The 21321-nt window shown below is 42.7% G+C and overlaps 1 protein-coding gene across 3 annotated transcripts in view; it reads right to left on the bottom strand.

Moving 5' to 3' along the window:
• Positions 1-2773: 2773 nt before the first annotated feature.
• CUNH11orf24 (chromosome unknown C11orf24 homolog) overlaps positions 2774-21321 on the bottom strand; it is a 22823-nt gene continuing 4275 nt past the window's right edge. For 2 of the 3 annotated variants that reach the window (XM_057371492.1, XM_057371493.1), the window contains exons 3-6: positions 21073-21169; positions 8481-8719; positions 5764-5880; positions 2774-4607 (exon numbers count right to left, since the gene is read on the bottom strand). In XM_057371492.1, the coding sequence (XP_057227475.1) occupies positions 3439-4607; positions 5764-5880; positions 8481-8637 (1443 nt within the window). In that variant the 5' untranslated portion in view covers positions 8638-8719; positions 21073-21169 and the 3' untranslated portion in view covers positions 2774-3438. The remainder of the gene's footprint in view (positions 4608-5763; positions 5881-8480; positions 8720-21072; positions 21170-21321) is intronic. The other variant, XM_057371494.1, reaches the window with a different exon arrangement.

The following is a 21321-nucleotide window of genomic DNA, read 5'->3' as shown; positions in this document are numbered from 1 at the left end:
AAACTTACAAAGGTGCTGCATTTTCTACCCCAAGATGCTATTAATTATTTCAACAGTACACCATAGAAAAACATAGCTGGCATTGCACTTTGAGCACCACTGAGGCGGGACAAAGGTAATGGTTTTAAATTAAAAAAAGGAGATCCAGACTAGATGTAATGAAGACATTTTACATTATGAGGGTGCTAAAACACTTGAACAAGTTGCTCAGAGAGGTGGTGGTTGCCCCATGCCTGGAAACCTTCTTGGTCAGGTTAGATAGGTCTCTGAGCAACCTCCTCTGGTTGAAGATGTCCCTGCCATGGCAGGGGGCTTAAAACTAAATGACCTTTGAAGGCTCCTTCTAACCCAAACCATCCCATGATTGCATGGCAAACGAAGATCTCCATCTTTCTGCACCACTCTGTGCAGAAATGCTTGCAGGAATGCACAGAGCTAAGACTCATTCTGGTGTTCAGCTCAGTTTCTGTTGAGAAAGTAATTCACACCTGTGAGTGCAGTAACTCAAATAAGAACAAAAAAGACAGGCTGTGCCAGTATCTGAGAGGAGAGCTGGATGTAAACATGCCAGGGCTGTGGGAACTGCATCAAGATTCTTATGAGCACTCACCTTCCTGTAAGGACCTGCTAAAAAGCCACAAAGATTTTTACAGTGGTGGTTTAATTTAGCCATGATGTAGTTGTAATATTCTCACTACGTCCATGAGAAACTCCCCAAGACTCCTCTAAACAGAGCTGTAACCCAATTCCAACTCCAATTATATCATACCCATGTAAATTATCCCTGCAGGGTTTTATTTGTTTTTAATATACCAGTCTTTAAAATTATCTGTTTTTAGAAAACTCAAGAGTTTCTTTTAAGTAACGTCACTTTCCTCTCCCTTCCCTTCCTAGTCTCTTCAAGAAATCAGTACAGGCATCTAAAACTTCTTCAAAGAGGAAAATAAAGACGGATGCAACTTGTCAAATTTCCACTCCACAGAATCTGGCATCCAAATTCAGCTCTATGAACAAATCCACAGTGACCAAAAGATAAAAGCCCGCAGTGTATGCAAAGTTCATCAGAAATTTCACCATTTCCAGGATAAACATTTATAAGTCGGATGATCATGGTTTGTAAAAACAGCTCAGGCAACTTAGGAAAAAAAAAATTGTGAAGCAGCAAAACAGCTGCAACACYGACCCTTTGTGTAGGAAGGCACTTCCTAAAGGCAGGAATAAATCTGAAGGAAGAGCACTATTGCCTGTATTCATCCTACCAAAATGCATTTATCCGAGCTGCCTAAATGAGAAGGAGTTGCATCTGAGGTAAAGCTCATCTCCCTACTTGGGAGACGGCAGGGAGCCAGCAGACAGCTCTTATCTCAGTATCTGGAGCAGAGCTCAAGACCACATGCTTAGGTTGTGGTTAGTGACTCACCTGCAATTAAGGTGAAACCCGAGATTCCTATGTAAAGATAAATCTCTGGACCTTGTGGATGTAAAACAGTATCTGCCAGACATCTGCTAACAGCTCAACACAGTTGTGCTGAGAGGAGAACAGTCCCAAGCACCTCAACAGGGTGCGACTCCCCAGCTGTGCTGGGGGATGTTCCCAGCACCCTGTTTGTACATGGGGGGCTCCTGGAAGATGGCAGGAATCAGGATTCTGTTCCCTTCTGCTCAGGGCAAACCAATTAACAGCAATCTAAAAATACAATAAACTGAGACCTTCAAAACTTGCCCCTCTCCCCAAATATGGAGTAAATTCTATGGCTTATACTTCAAACTTTCCAAGGAGGGAGACTCCCCAAACCACACYATCCCTTTACCCCGAGAGATGCTCTAACCTATTGCCTACTGGTATGCAGACGAGGATCATGCGAAAGTACTGCTATATGCACCCTCATGCTGAAAACCAGGTCATCTTGCTCCCAAAGCAATCTCTTTCCTCAACACACTCTACGTGCTGAAGTTTTGCCCTCARTATTTGTGTTGGGTAAGATTCAGGAAAATCTCTCCAGCCTATTTTGTTCCAACAACCCCTTGGCTGTGCTGCTGCCTGTGCGCTCTGCAGCCGTTTTCTCAGCACTTTCAGCTKATGATGAAGTCGTCTACAAAGCAGCCTCTGCCAGGATAAAGACTCCCTCCAAATTCTAAGCAGCCAAAGAATTTGGATAAATAATCAAACTGAAACCTCTGCTGCTCAAATTCTGAGGTTTGCTTATTATTACCATCACTCAAGACTACATGCAAGATGGATTAAAGAAGAGACAACTAATTCCAAGTGAGAGACCAGCTATCAACATGGTTAAAAAAACCCCAACCTTAGTCCAGCACTCTGCTGTTGGTATGTATATGTCATCCAAATAWGATGCATTAATCGTTGAAGAATATTTGCCTAAAAATTAAATGTTGTCTACTCATTCTCCCAGCTGCAGATCTTGGGAGGCAAGTTGCAACTGCATGAGCAATTAAGTTTCCAAAATGCTAAAACTTGGTGCTGGTCCTAAATGCAAAAGAAAAACCCAAATAGAGGCTGATGCTCTAAGCATGGAAGATAATAAGCAGTAAGTGGGTCTGCGTACCTGGGAGACTGGCAGCATAATGGTCTCAAATTATAGAAGCAGTATTCTGGAAGATGATCAGTATCCTCTGTGACATGTCCATGCTTTCAGCAAGRTCTTCAAAGCCCCCACACTTGGAATACTTAAGTGAGGCTAATTTGCTTAAGCCCCAAAAGCCCATTTGCTTGCTTCTGAACTGGCAGGGACAGGAATGAAAAGAGAAACACAAGAAGATCTGCCCTTCTCGGGCCCCATTTATTAACTGAATATAAAAATAAGATCATTTAAGTGCAGAGGCACAGTAATCCACTCCGTGGTGAAGAGATACCTCGGGTTAGCAGTAAACAGAGTTTACAATACTTTGTAAACAGACCTCTTCATAAGCAAGAAGCATACTGAAATATGACACACACTGGATTAAAAGTCCCCTGTTGTAATAGTACTCCACACTTCTCATCTGGCTGCTTGGGAGCACTTCACAAAAGGTGACAGCATCCTTTGCTCTGTTTTCAGAGAAGCACACTTGAAACAAATGAAACACAAAKAACCTGCACTGTAAACAGCTGAAAAGCGCTACAGCATTTTCAGAAGATGGAAACTTACACCTTGTTAGATTTGTTTTGCAATGAAAAATAATGGCCAAAGCTACTGTGCATTATGAAAATGTTAAAAATTATTCCTTTTTTAAATGGTTTTAAAGTACCTGTTGCACAGTTGAATAAAAAAATTATTATTTTTTCTTAATACAGTACATGGCATTTCTCCTCAATTGCACTAGAAGTAAATTTGGAAGCACTTTCAGTTTGCGTTATGGGCAGACAGAAAGGAAAAACGAGTCAGGTAGACTTTAAACCTCCTTTCCATCTCTTGCCCACTATTTATCCCCACCTCTTCACATCTCTGAGTCCACATACATTCCATTGATCAGGTAATCCACTTGCGTGTAATCTTTCTTCTTGTAGCTCTCATAGGCCTGGGTGAGGAAAAGAACTATAACAGTTATGAAAAAGAATGTACCAACTAAAAGYACTGCAAGAAGTGAACTTTTATCCACTAAGTACTGAGTCAGGGGCTCGGCAGCAATGAGAAGATACTCATTGTCTGTGTCCTGAGCTTTTGTGAGGCCCGAAGATGCTGTTTTGGCTGCACCYGTTGAAGCCATGGCTGTTGAAAAGACATCAGATGTTGACTTTATCTCATGCTCAGTCGTAGTTTCTACTGTAGAGGCTGTAGTTAAAACCACAGCACCTCTTGTAGAGCCCAGAAGAGAAGTTGATTCACTCAAGGTTGCTATGGTTGTACTTGCTTCTGGGTTTAGATGTGGCAAGGTGCTGGCATGCTCTGGACTGGCAGAGTGAGAACTCTCCGTGGGGACGGGAGCCGTGGCATGTGTGGAAGCAGTGGAAGATGCTCCTTCATCCTGTGGGATGGGGGTGGTCAGTGTTGTGGTCAGTGTTTTCAGGCCAGCTCCAGCAGTGGTGGGGCTGAGAGGGTGGGGAGCACTGATGTTGGTGGTACCCAGCCCAGGCTGCTGAGTTTGGGTACCTGCTTCAGAGGGAACAGTGAGGGGAGCAGAAGTGGGGGACAATACTGAGACAGAAATATTATTTCCTGGTTTCTGGCTGGTGGTCACCGTCTGGGTGACATGGCTGGAGGTGGAAGCAGAGATGCTACCATGAAAGGGAGAAGAGGCAGAGGGTGACATGGCTTTAGAAAAGGTCTCAGAACTTCCAGGGGTGCTTGAGGCTTTGGCAGTTTTTTCAGAAGTGGTAGAGAAAGGTGCATTTGCAATGTTTGTTGTTATGGTWGGGGCAGTGGTTGTAGTGGTGTTGGTAGCGGCGGTGGTAGCATTGCTTGCATTTGGATTTTCCGTACTTGTTGTGTTCTCATTCTCCTCAAACTCAAGCAAATGCCTCAAATGAATCTTGTGAGTCTGAGCAGTTGAGGAAAATGGRTTTTCCACACTGTGCTGGTCCCTCTGTGCATTCAGCATGCTCTCTCTTTTCTGTGGATGGCTCTGGCGCTGAAACAGGGCTGTTTCCCATTTACTGCTGACAAATTCTTCAAAAAGACAAAAAAAATGAGTTTTGTAAGAAGAAAAAACTCTTCAGGCTCAAACCTAACCTCAACCTCSCAACATGCAAACCAGAACACATACTCTGCAGGCACACAGTATGAGTGGAATACATCAGTCCTGAATTTAGCAAGAACATGAAAACTCAAGAACCTTCTGCCTTTATTACACATAATCCCTTCCGAATTTTTTGATTCGAGTTGGGTTTTCTTGCCACAGACCTCTAGTACTTGCCCAACCAGGGAGTTAATTTCACAAAAGGGGAGTAATGAYGTAGAGGGCTAAAATGCAGAAGCACATTAGCAACAGGAGCAGTCTTACAAATGTCAGCTCCTGAGAAGAAGACTCATGCTTTCAAAGTTACACATCAACAACAAAGCCTTTGTTCTTAGATTCATAATTTTCACCTGTCAAAACTGAGCAGAAATTGCCACTTACACCTTCATACATCAGGATAATTTCCTTCACAATTGGTGAGCTAGATTTATAGTGACATAAATCCCATCTRCTTATCACAAGTCCAGTTATTACACTGCAGAGAAACCTTTGCCAACCCAAAAGAACCATGAACAATTTTTTAACTCGGGTACAGTGAACTCTTGAAACAAACTTTAGAAGATTGATTTCCCAATTATGAATAAGCTCCATTTTGTTATTCTGTCACTTTATTAAAACTGAATACCCTGGCACTGGAAAGTCACCATGAGCAATTGCTGTTCTGATTATAGAAGCAGTCTGTTGACTCTGGAACAAAATCCTGGCAATCTGAGAGAAAAAAAATGCCAGGACTTTTTCCTTTCTCTGAAAAAAAATATAAATACATCTGTTATGCCTTTATTTTCACTAGGACAGCGTGTGGCGTGCAAACGGCTTGAATGAATGATGTCTTCAACATGGAGACAAACTGTTACTCAGTAAGTGTTACAAAAGCTATTCAAAGACACATCATGCACTCATGCAAGTGCCAGAGCCCCTAGGACAAAGGGAAATGGTTGTTCCAGTGAACTGCACCTACAGAATCACCCCGCAGGCATTTCACAACCCACCTCCTGCAGCTGAAAGTCTATCAAGGGTTAAACGYGGGCATTTAAAGCAGAAGAACCAGGATCCTGGTTTTCCCAGGAGACTGAAAGATGGTTTTACCTGCAAGCAGATCTTGGATGTCTTGTTCTCTGGCATTCTGGCACACACTCAGCTGGTGGCACAGCAGGAGGAGGCAGTGATTCTGGTAGGGCACAGACCAATTACAGCGACAGCTCCCTGAAAACAGCAGAGAAAATGGATTGCAGCACACAGGATACCAAACACGCTGCTTTGTGTCTCTAATTAAAGAATTTAAAAAAAGAACAAAAAAAACAAAACAAAAAACAAACAATCAAAAATCCCAACAAACAAACAAAAAAAATCCCAGACCACACAACATCTGGAAGGTCCAGCCTCAAAGGATCCTGACTTTGTCAGGGAAAGCCAATGAAACCAATACAGCCGATGCAGCCTACCCAGCTGCTTGTCCTCTGGTACCAGCATCTCCTGACAACAGAAATTCACTCGCCCAGATAGGGACAAACAGTGCTCTACAGTCAGTACTTGGAGTTACACAGGAATTTACTTGCCATTCATGGAACAATACCATTAGCCATGGGACCCAGCACAGAAACTGTCCTCTACTAAGTCAATTCCCAACACAAGGCAGAGTACTCACAGAAGAACTCTCCTTGAAGCATCCCTTTGAACGCACTAACTTCTTTCTGGACATGTCCACACACACAAAATCAAGCTTTCAGGAAAGGAATCAACTTCCTCCAACCAATGCTGAGGAAGCATTTTAAACAGCATACCAAGTTTTGGACTCGCTTGTATATGAGGGTGGTATAAAAATACTGGAATGAGTCCCAGGGAGACTACTAGTGTCAGAAGGGCTGAAGCAGATGATTTACTGGAAATCTCAACATCAAGGGGAGTTTCCAGCACAAGGGCACTCAAACACCAGGCAGGGGACCAGAGAGGGGCTGCTTTCTGTGTGAGGTCTTGAACAGACAGATTGAAGTTGGGTTTGGACCAGAGAACTTCAAGAGGCCCCTTCCTGCTGTGGCAGCTACAGTACTTCTTTAAGTAACCGATGTTATSTCAGCAAAGATACAAATTGTATCTACAGGAAAGTACCTAACCAGCTAGAAATACTTTTTCACTTCTCCAAGCAATGTAGCTATGAAGACAYCTATCCATTCAATCTTGGCCTGCAATTTCACACTGTAATACCTTAAAAAATAACCACTGCTTCTTTACTGACAGCTACATCTGTGTAACTATTCTGACATCTAAGCCTCAGTCTCATGTCTGCATTTTTGACAGAAAGCACAAAAATAAACRTTGTTGGGGAAGATGAGAATGGAGAATGTAATCAGTAAAGCAATGAAACAGTAAAGCTTAAAACCTAAAGCTAAGAATAAAAAAGCTGCTTCAGGTCCTTCTTCCCAGATGAACTCTTTGCACATGGTTATACATTTATGTTAAGAGTTTCTATCTCTTCCACCTCCCCTGACATCAGGTAGTGCAACAGACTGGCCGTCAAGTAACAAAAYGGAATTACACTGCTCGAATAGGTTTAGTACAGAATGCAAAACCTGGAAAAGTTTATGCTTTTGAGTTTAGTTTTGCATGGTTCTCTGAAAATGGAATGGGGTCACCTAATTCTAGAGGTTCAATCCCTTCTGCTCAAGAAAGCTAACACTCAACTGGCCTTTTGTTCAAGAATGTCAGGAGAGAACAAAGTAAAGGCATAAAAAAGTGGCTAAAGTCAGCAACAGAGGGCAACCATGCAGCCTAATCATGTTGCAGCCCTGATCRCAGACAAACTGAATTCCTATGTCTCTCTTATGGAAAAGGCAGCTGATGACATCTTTTCTACCCTTACTGAGATACAAGGTTAACACGACAAGTGCACAGCGTTTAGAGATTCTCAGGTGAAGCAGACAAGCAYGCAGTGCTACAGACCCTAAGCAGTCAGGGTGAACATGACTGTCATGTCATCTGTCTTGGGTTTACCACCTCAAAAAACACAGCCTGGAGTTTCCACTGCTCTGGGGCTTGGGGGACAAACTCACTCTTATCTCCTAAATAAAACAACTGATAAAGRTACTTTATTTCCACTATGAAGGAATACCTCATGTTTAAACAAAAGGTTTGAAAMCATTGGCCATTAAAAACAGTGGTTTATAATATTCCTAACCATCTGAAAGTCAAATACTCATCCACCTGAGCCAAGGTGAGCCTCTCATCTTCACCACAGCATCATGAGCTTTGTGTAGGTGCTACAAGCTTCCTCATCTGGCTAGACAGGATTGGGGCCTTCATAAGGACAACTCAAAGACTCTTTTAGAAGTTTAATGCTTTATAAAGACATCTCTGAGGTGGTGAGAAGGCTTTCATCCCAACAGATTTAACGCTGTGGTCGGTTGCAGGACAAAGTGGTTTCTTCTAAGGCAGAGAACAGACACAAAGATCAGGGAGCAAAGACTACTTGTTCYAGTGCAGCTGCCTACAACAGCACTGCTCACTTGCAAACATCTGGCAGCAGGGAATAATCATTCTTCAATTCAACAGATCTAACACTGCTTGCACGCCATCAGTGCACACCAACAGAAACACAATAGAAGGGCCCTGGGAAACAGTTTGTCCTGGATTCAATTTAACAAAAGCTGCCAGAAGTTCTTCAGCACCACTGCACTGCACAGAGAAGCTATAACCGTAAATGCCTGTAAACAACTGGAATTAAAAAAGAAAGTTGTCAAAGGAGCAGCAGAGACCTTCAAGGAGCAGAAAATGCAGCTGGAATTCCATCCAAGGGACAAGAACCTCACCTGAGGCACCGGGGCTCTGACAAGCCTGCCTGCATTGCTCTTCACTTGTAAGCCTGTTTATTTGCACCACATGAACGCCTCTCCCTTTCAGGACAGAAAACCGSTGTTCACATATACAGAAGGAAATCAGCAGGAAGAACACAATGGCAGTCCACATCTTCAGGGCTGGCCTTACAGGGAAGCTTCTCTTCCCAAAAGAAATTCTTTCTTATATCAACTTCAGGTCCACTGCAATATACCTATTAAAAAAAAAAAAAAACAACAAACCAAACACATGAATTTATATCCCTATGAGCAAGAATGGGGAAAAAAAAACATATCAAAGGCAGGCAAGCATCATTACACATCACTAACAAGCAAGAGCTCAGAGGCAATAGGAGTAAAGACTTCCCAGAGAGACTCTTTCTTTGGAAAAGGTACTTTGCTCTTCTTCCCTCAGGTCCCAATAGAGGGGGGAGAGAAGAACAGCCTAAGTCAAAAGCCACGTGTACAAAGTCAATCTCAAAGCCCACAAGTGTATGGCAGCATAGACATGATGCCTTTGGACTCATTCTGGGACCCTTAATGTTGTTCCCAAGCTCAGCAGAAGGGTTTTCACCAGTTTGAACACTCTGATAAAATGGGGAACTATAGTCCTGCCCCTGCCTGGGTACCACATCAGTCAAAACTAGGCAACCAAGGTTCATTTTTGCTTTGAATTTCCTGCTCAYAGCAGAAAGCTAAAAGAAATTTGGACTGAGAACAAGCAAAAACCCACTATTTCAGGTCTTCCAAGACATTACACAGATAGCTGTTAGCAAAGAAGATTCACACCCACAGTAAGTCGTCATTACCCCACACAAAACAATAGATAATGTTTTTCCTTCATTATCAATGCACACATGAGACTCGGACCCAGTGGAGGGGCTTTCATCACTGAAGACACTGAACCAGCTCCCACTGACATCAGAGCAGATTAGTAGCTTCTATTTGGATTTGCCTTCTTGTCTGTAAGGTTTTAGAGCTTCATATGAGCTTCCAAACAGTTCAGTCTGAGCCAAACCTATYGTAAGTCTCTTCCCTAAGTAATTTCTAAGGGCAACCCTCTTCCTCATCACTAAAGCAAGCTTTAGCTCCCCATCCTGAAGCTATGAAGAGAAATGTGACAGCCTTCAAAGCGTGTTGAGATTTAGCTTTGTGTGACATCTCAGAGATGGATGTGATGACTGCAMAGGCAGTTCACAACACAGAATGAGCAGCATGTGTGAATGGTATAAATACCACAGTGAAGAACATCTAGCAGTCCTCACAAATGTGCGTAAGACCCTGATTTAGCCATCCATGCAAGAAGTCTCAGCCTCAGCTCTCAACTCCAATTTCAACCATGCCTGTGAATTTAGGAATCTAAGAGCTATTTTTCCTCAAAAAAAAACCCAAATACTGTTTATTTGCTTTGACTCAGWTTGCAAAATTTTGATGCTTTGTACCATTAAACTTTTGTTTCCAATTTTTCCTTCTGCTATATCCTAAAGCCCCAGAAGGGCAACAGAGTTTTAACTTCAAAACCATCCTATCTGAAAAGGGGTGAAATATGAACAGCTGCCCCAAGGYTCTCAGAGGACAGACACTATACAGGTCCACATTGAACTGTCAAAGATCCAAAGATGAGGACAAAACTTGATACTAAAATGCAGTGCCTCAAATTCACTAGTTCAATTTGATTTCCTAGTCAACTTTCCAGTTCCCTGAGCAACTCAGTCTCCTTCCTGCCTATTTATTCTAGTGAAAAGGGTTATTTTACCTGTCGAAAATAGATGGAGCATTTTTATTATCTTTTGCTCTCGCAGAGAGATGRGAAGCCCAGAATGACTGCAGGGCCCTTGCACAGCTGGCCTCAGCTCATGCACCCCTCTGCAGCTTTCTCCCCGGAGCAAGTGTGCACAGCATCACGCTCATTTTGTGTGAGCAGGTTTTCTCAGTGCAGCCAGTTCATGCCTGCACCATCCCACCTGGCAGCTAGAAATATTTCCAAATCTGAGCTGACAACAGAAGTCTTGGCAGGGAAAGGCAGCTCAGCAGCCCCACCAGCCCTATGTACAAGCGACTATGACCCATGTCCAGCCAACACCAGCTCTGCCAGGGCCTCTCTCTCATTTCACTCTGTGCATGCACAGCACAGGCTGACTTGGCTCTTTCCTTATCACTTCCTCTTCCAAGTGTGTTTAGCAGGAGTTGAAAGAATCAGGGCAGGAGAGGAGGTGACCTGTGCAATACCAACACAGCCTTTGCAACACAACRCTCTGAGCATCGGCTGCTCAGGAAAGGAGCCCCACGTTCTCCTCAGGGAACTGGCAATATTAATTTGTGTTGTTCAGCCAAGCCAAGTTCCAAGACTATTCCCAAAGTTCCAAATTGCAAGGCACTTCTACAAGTTTGTCTGAGCCTTTATCACACTCTTACTGTCACTCTTGGCATATGTTGTAGATTAACCATTGAAAGCTGCAGTTGACAAGAGTGGGAGAAAGGGGGAAAGCAAGGGAAGACTTGAAATACTCTGCCTGCAAGAGACTTCCCTAGAGTAGACAGCAAAGATTTCCTTTAAACCCCATATCCTTCAACTTAAATCAAGTGATTTGGGTTCCCTCAAAGACACTATAGGTGCCTCACCTCAGAGCATTGCTTGGCAATCTGCACTCCCACTACACAATGCCAAAATAAAGTCACTTTTGTAAAGTTCACAGGTCATGGGCAGAGATTCAGAAAGCCACATTTAATGCACAAATGAAAAAAACTCCATCATTTCACATTTTAAAGAGTGCAGTTTATGTTTGCTGTCCCTTTTCAAAGCCCAGGGTTTATAAGCATTATTTTACAGCCTAAGAAGTGACTCTGAGAATTAATTACTCATGCAATCATGTGTGCATATACTGTTTTAAATAAACTACTAAGGAGTAACAGCAATGAACACAAAACCTAAACATTTATTATACAAGGTTTTTTCCCACCTTTTTCCTACCTTTAGTAATAATTTTGCAGTTATAATAATCACCCCCAAAGAATGAACACCTTCCTTGAATTTTGCAAATGCAGATATAACACCATTGTATCTATCATTAAACACTATAATTATAGCTAAAATTCAGTGTTTTAGGACAAACAAAATATTAATCTCAATCAACTGAAGAAATACAYATATTTGCAAGATCAAATGATCACACTCAGTACCTAGAAGCTGTTGCATTAACATGCATCCCCTGTGCAAAGAGATGTTTTGTATCCCCAGCCCATCAATTCACTAGAAGTCCTTCCYATCATGGCTGACTTAGGTTCCACTYGACTGCAACAACTGCAGAGGAAAACAAAACCCAAGAAATTACTCTCACCTCTTCCAAAGTACCTGGCAGCCTTTCTGAATTGGCCAGCACTGGTTTAGGGGGAYGTGCCAAGCTCGTACATAAGTGATTTGTCCCCCCTTTCCCTCTCACTAAACATTGTCTCCTCGGAGGCCACCTGGTAATACCCTCCCCTAAGGAACTCAGTACTAGGTTACAAGCTTAAAATACTTATCAGCGTTCTTCAGCCAGTTATAAAAATCCCTTTGCAGACTGCAGAGTAAGTGTGTGTGAAGTAAAAACAGTGCACAGGTTATAAGTGTATCAGACAAGCAAACARCTCCTTTCCAAAACCCGAGAGAGGATAACCAGCTGCAGTAATACCTTAATGCAGTACAGATGAGGCTTGGGGTGCTGTATTAAATACCAGAAACTCCAGCTGGAGGTGTATTATTTTTGCCTCTTCACCTTAGCCAATCCCATTCATCCAGAACAAGAGTTACAATTATTTGCAGATCACTTTTCCCAGCTTAATAACTGCCCTTTATAATCACAAGCAGTAAGCTGTATTTCTGGCTTCCCATCACACTTCCAGCCTGMCCCACATGGCTCCATTGGTACTCAGAGAACCCTCTGGGCACCCACCCCCCACAACTACATCCCAGAACAGCACTAACTAAATCTTCCCCAAACTTTGTTGATCCCTGTCCCAACAGAACAATGGAAGAGATAAATGCTACTGTTCCAATCAGAAGTAATTTTGAGAAATTGGGACAAAATTCACTCTATGAGCACTACCTTTTCCACCTACAGAGCATCCCCAAGGAAATTCAAAGCCAAGCCAAACCAAACCACAAAAGACAGTAACAAATAAAATGCGGGAAAAGACTACACTCTGAAGAATACAAAGTTCGCTTTTGTTATCTGTGGCTGTAACTCAGCAGGGAACAAGCACGCTGGCAAACCAGAATAACTTTGAGTCAACAACTGAATGACTGATGACTTTGCAATGTACACACATATCCAGAGGGCATTGCCTGCTGGATTTCAGCAGAGTTCCTCACTTCTTGCTGATCTCACRGTGCTCAAGCCAAGGAATTTACGCAAGTAAAAAAATTCATTATTTCAAAGAAAAATAATTGGGGTGATGTTGCAAGAGCACAAAGAAGCTCTTGGAATATAAACCCCTTGCCCCCATGCCCCCCCAAGCAGCCTCAGCTGTTCCTGGCTAAGCAGCTGTATGGTGCATGCAGTGACTGCACCAGGGTGAAAAGAGAGTTACAGAACTAGACCAAAAAACCATGAGGGAATGTGGGTGTTAGAGATCACAGGTACAAATCGTGCAAAGCAAATCATTTAGGGCAACACATGCTCCTTTGAGTTGTCATTGAAGAGCCAGCAGACACTGCCTCAAAATTCATACTCACAAATGTGCATGGACTAGATATGTAATAAGGTCAGAAATGCAAAGAAATGGTCTGTCTTCAGTATAACAACAAAGCAGGAAAAACAAGAGTGGAATACCTTTTGCAGACAATGCTACTCTCCCACCAAACTGAGAAGGCATAAGGCCTTTTTCCCCTCTTGCATTTGCTGCTAAACACTTGACGGGTTGTCAGCTCTCTAAACAAGTTGCTATATTTCTCTCTTTAGAAAAAAAAAAACCAGAATTAAACCAGATTTTGCTAAGTAAAGACAATCACATCTCATTTTGTAAATCGAGTCAAAAATACAGGAGACAGGGAAGCTGCACTGCATTCCTCAGATGCATTTGGCTTCCCAAGCTTCTCTCCATGACTGAAGATGTCTGGAGACAGAAGAGGCAACATCGAGGCACATGAAGCTGACCCAATTTCAGCTCAGTATGACCAGATGAAGCTACAATCCTCTGATCAGCAGCTTTAGGGCCATTAAGTTCCTCTGGCTCCCCAAGGAAGTTATTGACAAGCTGAAAAAAAAAAAAAAAAGCTGTTTCTGCTCATGTGATGTGCTATCAACAATAAAGAATGAACAGACTGTGAAGAAAAAAGAAATACAGATTGCAGAAGAGAAAATGTATTATTAAGTCCCTGGTCTGGACACAACCCCTTGATTCCCAAGAAGTCTGCACAATGTGAAGCATTCCCACTTCCTCAGAAAACCAGGATACAACAGTCAAAAGTCAATTTGTTGCCCCAATATTGGGTCTCCATGCCACCACCATTTCCACCATTAACAAAATCCTCCTTGTAGTGAAACCTGCACAGTTCCATACTCTCAGAAAGAGTTTGGAAGGAAAATGTGCCTGAAAATCATGAGTCTTATCTCATGAATACATCAGCCAAGATGGAATATTGACCAACCAGACGGATCTGACAAACACCTGGGGCTGACATGAGGGCAGCAGAGCATTAGAGGCTGAYCTGCTGCAACAGCAGGACTCAAGTTACACATACTCTGAAATGCAATCCAGAGAAAAAATACTGCCAGCTCAGGCCCAGAAGCACATCACTTATATTCCTTCTTCTATTATCACACTATTCTTCAGAGCTTAACCCAGCTGGTCACATGTCACAGAAGAGCTGGCACACTGCTCCACATTAGCAGCACACTCCTCACTGCAGCAGRCACAACAGGATATTGGATGGGCAGAGGCTTCATCTGCTACTGCCTTTCTTGTTGTTTCTGCCAACACATATCCACAAAAATAGATGTAAGAAACCCTGCTTCTCACCYCACCCCAGCAGCAATGAGGCTGGGGTGCACATGAAGTCAGAGGGGACACAGCCAGGACAGTGGACCCCAAGAGATATTCCATACCATATGACATTGTGCTCAGGGTACACAGCTGGGGGAAGAAGGAAGGAGGGSAGGGGATGCTTGGACTGATGGCCTCTGTCTGCTCAAGTCACGGTTACTTGTGACATAACCCTGCTTTCCTRGGAATGGCTGAACTCCCTCCTGCCCATGAGGAGTGGGGAAGRAATTTCTCAGTTTGCTTGACTTGCACATGTGGCTTTTGTTTTTCTACTAAGCTCCATCTCAACCCAAAAGTTTTCTCCCTTTATCTCCCCCATTCCACCAGGTGGGATTCAGTGAGAGGCTCGTGGGGCCGAGTTGCCAGCTGGAATTAAGCCACAACAGGCACATTTAGCTGCAGGGGGCTTTACGAGTGTTTTTGGGGTTTTTTTTTGTTAGCCTTGTTTCAAATATTACCAGTTTTACCCATCTCCATCTCTCTGTTCCTTYGTTCCCCACTTGGTTCCCCTCTCAAGGCACAAGGCAGACAGCTTACACAGCTGAGGACAGCCCACACTGCCACTACTGAGGCTTCATGGCCATCACACTTGGCCTCTAAAGAAACAAATGTTAAAGCCTAAAACTCCCAAACCAGCACTACCCACCCATCATCCTTTCTCACCCATATTAGCACCAYGTGCCACAGTTCTGATGCTGAGAAGTACTTCTCAGCAAAACATTTTTCTTGTGAAAAATGATCAGACAGCTATTTGATTTACGAAAATGTGCCTTGTTTTGAAATATCTGAAACAATCTAGTTTTAATATACACAAAAGTGAGCTGCCAAAGGCTAACTGCATAAAGCTGTGACTGAACAATAAATCTGTCAACAAAAATACCTTTAAGCATTAAAAATGTGTACTATGGCTCAACTGCAACCTTTTCTAGTCTGGTGTGCACCCGCAGCAGACAGAAGTTTTCAGACATGCTGCTGTCTCATGGGAACTGCAGATCATATGCCGGGCATTTCTCACCATGTGTTTCAAATTAAACAGCTTTCAACAAGACCCTCAAAGCAACCATCCCAGTGGGCTCCCACATGAACTCTGCAGTCCTTGAGCTAATACAGAGCAAAGTTCATCAAGAAGGGTAAAAGGCCAACTCCTGATTTTGGTTTCTCCAAGTGCCATCAGAAGCAGGTACCCTTCAGTACAGGTGCTTCATGCTCGCTGAGGGATGGCATTAGAAGCAAGAACCAGCATCTTCCACATGCACAGGAATAAATTGTGCCCCAGSTGCTATTAAATTCAAAACTGACAAGTGTGGAACTAACAGAGACTTAACAAGCAGTGACTTCAGCCTGAAGGTACAAATAACCAAGTGTTACTTCTAGAGCAATTGCCAGTGTGTTAGAGTCTGGWCACCCACCCCCCTCCTGCCCAGCAGAATTTTACCACAGTCAGCAAATTCCTGGCAATCCAGATCAAGCTAAGCATCACTGAAATGCTATCTTTTGCTCCRGGTATTTCTGAGAAATCATTATGCTCCTCCATAGGTTCATGTAGTGCAATGCTAGTTTTAGGCTTGTAGAAACAAAGGACATGTCTCCATCCAGAACACAAAKTTCCACAACTTTGCTCAGCAATTTCAGCCTGTGCACAGTTTTCAGCTGGGTTACACACTGCAGAAGGGGCACCTTACATTACAAAAGCAAACTGTGGGGAGCTCAGAAACTCAGGAAAAGTTCAGAGAGCCTGGAAAATGGCCAAAACATGGTCCCAGTGCAACGGTTGAAAGGGAASTTCTGCTCAGCGCTAAAAGAACTGGAAGAAAGGAACCCATTTTTGGCTATTTCTCCTTTCTGCAAGGAAGTAGGATCTTTGTGTATATCCTGAAATATAGCGAGTAAATACAAATTWAAAAAAAAATTCCAAAGATATGTGCCTCCACTGTCAGTTATCCTCACAAGCAAAACAATCTCAAGGCTCTGTGATTATCGGTTTCCTCTATTTAAAAAAAACAACTCAGGTTAGAAAACAAAGGTAGTTTCACATGGAAGCTCTCCCAGGTGAGATGTAGCAAAAAGACACTCCAGTTTATCTCAATGTAATATGACACTAGGGAGGTTTTCACCAAGAAGAGCTTCTTCCGATAGTCTCCAAGCCAGAAATACACTTATAGCGATACCAAATAAAGTTTGTTGGCACATGCCTCCCTGCTTTGCAGTTTGACAGCTTGAGAGATGTGGAAATCACAGGGCAGGCTGGGTGGGAAAGCTTAACCAAATCTATTTTYTTCCAAACAAAGAAAGAATCAAATGCAGTAGGAGCTCTCCTCATTCCCTGTGGCAGGTTCTTCACAGCCAGCAAGTCTTCGGGTCATGCACCAACCTAAATTTAAACCTATTGGTTATCAGAACCTTGAGGAAAAACATCCAAAGTTGAAACCTCTCTCTCAAATTGTAACACTTGAACTTGCAACAGAACCAAGAAATTATTCTTACTTCTCCAAAAGTTGTGACCTAAAAGCAGCAGCAAGACTGAATGGATTAGAAACTTCCAGCAACTCATTTCATGCCAAAGATGCTCTGATCCCGTAATGAGGGGAGCAGTGAACTAAAAAGCCAAACTACCAACAAGATTAATCCACCTGGTTCAAACAAGAGCTCACTATGCACTAATTACCTACATCAAGAGTTTGCCTGGGTGAGGTGGTCCAAGCTCACAAAAATTAGGGAAAGGACAAGCATGTGAAAACCACACTACAAGCAGTAGGTCTTACTGCTTGCTTCTGAYTCATGTTCTGAAGACTTCAGCTCCMCTGTAYTCCAGTACAAACCTGTCCAGTATCATCCCATCAGCAGAAAACCATTACAGGTCAGGAATCAACAGGTGGGACAGACTGTGACTGAATGAAATCAGATACAAAACAAAAGACSTGCAAGAATTAAGTAATTCACACTTGGATTAACAAGCACTTCTGCCTATAAAGCCACACCTTTTGTTTCAAATTGGTTGCTGCGAGAGACCCTGCAAGACTGGAATGAGAAATGGCTATAAATGCAGAAGAGTGAGAACACAGGCAGCCAGCACTGAGGTCCAGCACTGCCTCAGRACACAAAGAGAAGATGCACCAACGTTGCTTTCCTCAAAAGCTGCGATTTGTAGTAAACCAAGAACTACGCTACAAGCAGCAGAGTCATCCCTACAAAATTAAAGAAATCTCAGAGTGACACAATGCATGCTTGGCATCATAACCATCAACTACTGATGGTGAAGAAGTGTGTTTGCATCTTAAAATTGTGCAGAAATCTGACAGTTTACAAAAGAGATCAGAGCAAACTCCAGAGATATTTTTAAGTGACAGCAATGGGTCAGAGGATCACAAGTCTTCTCTTGGGGCTCCCTCTCTATTTTGGGCAGTTTAGAACCAGCATCTTCTCAGAYGTGATGGAGAAGGGCACTTTCACTTCAATTACCTCGAGTTATATCATGAGGTAAATCTGCCTAAGCAGACAACAGAGCAGAAAAACTGTACTGCAATGAGAATCATGTGTYGAGGGTTTTGGGTGGCTTTTTTTCTGACAGCCATATGAAGAGGATCTTGCTTAGCAAGCCCTCTAGCACCTATAGGCCAAGACRGGAAACTCTCTACCTATGAAGATGCATATTAACATCTACAACATCMAACAATCTCTAACCATTTAAACTGCATGCTCACCATTTCAGTCTTTGCTTTTTAAAGCACTTCCCTCCAGCAGTAAYATTACTGGAGATGAGAGAAAAACAYTAAAATAAATTTGTCCCTGTATTTTATTTACAAACTGTCTCCTTCATCCAGACATCTTTCATGCAGATKAATCTCTGTATGAGATCCAGTGTTACAGCTCTATGTTCACTGGATGGCATTCACCRTGCCTTGCTCAGAAGCTGTAAATGGGAATGCCTGAGTCAGCTGTGTATCACAATTTTGGAGCATGTGTTTTAACTCCAGAAAGGACCTCTGCAGGCACTACCCTACTGATTTACTGCAAACAAATTTGTCYCAAGACATGCAATAACTTAAGAGCTCATTCAGTAGAGGGGTTTGTTTTCAGTCAGTGCCCAGGGGACAGGCTGCCTACTCCATAGTTTGCATTACATCTGTTTCCACTTTCAGAGGGGTCAAAGACCAAGTRCAGAACATACCCCCCAGAAAGAACTGCTTACTAATATTGTCAAAACCTGCAGAAAAAAAAAAAAAGGCAACCAAAGCCCACCAACTCACCAACATTTTCTGTTTATATTTTATTTTTGGACTCTTTCATTCAGATATTCCTTAAGAGGATGGATCATTAGCACTGGAAACCTACTTCTGCTACAGCTTTAATTTGCTGAATAGATTTCATTCCATCAAAATACATCCAGCTTCTATACATGATAAGATTTTCAAAACCTAGAAATCCCTGCTCTCTTTGCAATGGACAGAAAAGAAGTAAACAGGAATCTATGAATTCATGTGATTCAGTCAAAAGCTATTTGCTAAACAGAAAACAAACACMAGTTCCTGCTCTTGCTTACCAAGTCAGCTGGTAACAAAAGCCATTTGCATTAGAGCACAGCCCAGGCCATGTGCTTCTCAAACTCAAGCAAGTGTCCCTGAAGAATCTTATCAGCTGTCTCCACATTGGCGTATCTATCTTAGGCAGTAATTCTTTAAACACGCAAAGCCCMTGTTTAACTTGATATTGTGAGAGTAAGTCTAGCGGAACCTGTAGAACTGGGACCTGCATAAAATTGAGTCGTGCAGCCATCAGCAGACTCATGACATTGCATTCCCTTGCTGGCTTCATCACCCAAAATGGGCCCAGTGGAGTCAGGTGTACCCCAGACATTGTCAGCCATGCATTTCAGCCACAACATGTGCCTACTCCAGCCACCTCAGGGGTGGTCATTACAGCCAGAACACATGGACCCTGCCATTTCCACAATGCAAATATCAACTGCTGGCTTATAAACTCCCTTAAAAAACATCATCATAGATGAAGATGTAATTTATGTCTTAGCAATGCCTGATTGCAGCCCATAAAGCTTGAACTGCATCAAAAGCAGCATGGCCAGCAGGTCGAGGGAGGGAATTCTGAGTTTCTACTCTGCTCTGKTGAGACCCCACCTGGAGTCCCATGTCCAGCCTCTCTCCTATGAAGACAGRCTGAGAGAGTTGGGGTTGTTCAGCCAGGAGAAGAGAAGACTCKAGGGAGACCTCACTGTGGCCTTTCAATACCTAAAGGGRGCTTATAAGAAAGAGGGAGTGTAACTTTTAACAGGAAGATAGTGACAGGACAAGAAGAGATTTAGATTAGATGCTMGGAATAAGTTCTTTCACTGTGAGAGTGGTGAGGCACTGGCACAGCTGCTCAAGGAAGCTGTAGATACCTCTTCCCTGAAAGTGTTCAGGGCCAGGTTGGATGGGGTTCTCAGCAACCTGATCATCTCTGCCCACAGCAAGAGGGTTTGGAATGATGATCTTTAAGGTCCCTTCCAAGCCTAACCCTTCTATGATGGGAATAAATGCTCTTTGCCTGCACATGGAGAATTTCAAGATATCACTAAGCATTTCTCACCTGTCAGAATGACCCATCCTTAACCCTTTTAATAAGCTAATCTCTGTTTATCTAATGGAAAAAAAAACCAAGAAACCTTTTTTTACCCACAATGTTCTCCCTTTTTAGTTAGATACAGAAGTTTAAATCTAGATGCTACTGCCAGCAAGACAACACTCTGATGATGTAAAGTTTCATCAAGAGGATTGGTGGTATAGAGGAGTTTTGCTGACACAAAAACACCAGCCCAACCTTTGTAATATGGGTTAGTCCATAGCACTATGGACTATGGGCATCAGTTCAAAAGAGCAGCACAGAAGCAAGACAGACCAACCCTTCCTTATCTCACAGGGTGGGAAAAGGGGTGTGAGAAGACTGAGTCATTTGTGYACAGCTACAGGAGGAACTGGTCAGAGCTAGAAGTGAAAATTCAAATCAAGTCTCTTGAAATCCAGCTCAGCACATAGCAACAAGACAGTCAGCTTTTCCTATGAAAGCATATATGTAGTGAGTGTGTCATTAGAAGCATCTCAGGAACATCCAGAAATACCTCCTGGGATTWATCTTTTCAGATGGAGAGAGGGGAGGAGGAGTGTTCCTACAACATAAATCACATACAAATCAAATTCTTATATTAATACTGACATTCAAAGCATGACATACATTGAGAAATGTGGAAGAGGTAACACAAATGCATGAGGCAGCCTCCTCTCCAGTTAATGGTTTGCTTAATTCTAGACAGAGCACAAATATTTCCCTTCAACCAGCTTGCATTCAGACCACTTCTACTTTTATTTCCTGTTCTTCAGTTTATTCCTGGTTCATGAACAGGAATTAATTTTGTCCTCACCCATCTGCATGTGCTTAGTTCCTGCTGACTTCTGTGGTGTTTCTCCCTACTAATTGACTTGTTTTATAGCAGTTCCAAATCTATCCAGAGAGAGCAAAAGCAAAAATAATGATTTTGAGTATAGAAACTTACCATGCAAACACTTGTAACTGTTTTCTTGCTGTCAGGAATTATTTCGCCCTTAGGGAAAGCAAAAGCCAATAAAAGCCTGGATACAGTAGGACTACAGCTGAAAGCATAGGAAAAAAATGTGTAAAACATTATTGTATGCAACCAGAGAGACATTTCTGGGAGACTCAAAGCATTTTCACAAAGAAGTGGAAGAGTGGAAAGATTTATCCTGCTTTTTATACAGAGAAGCCAAAAAAAAAAAAAAAAAAA

The sequence above is a fragment of the Malurus melanocephalus genome, unplaced genomic scaffold (genome assembly GCF_030028575.1).
Source record: "Malurus melanocephalus ecotype Western Australia unplaced genomic scaffold, MMel_1.1 scaffold_147, whole genome shotgun sequence".
In the NCBI taxonomy this organism is placed as follows: Eukaryota; Metazoa; Chordata; class Aves; order Passeriformes; family Maluridae; genus Malurus; species Malurus melanocephalus.
The sequence above is the reverse complement of the archived record's forward strand: the minus strand, read 5'-3'. Positions and strand labels throughout refer to the sequence as shown.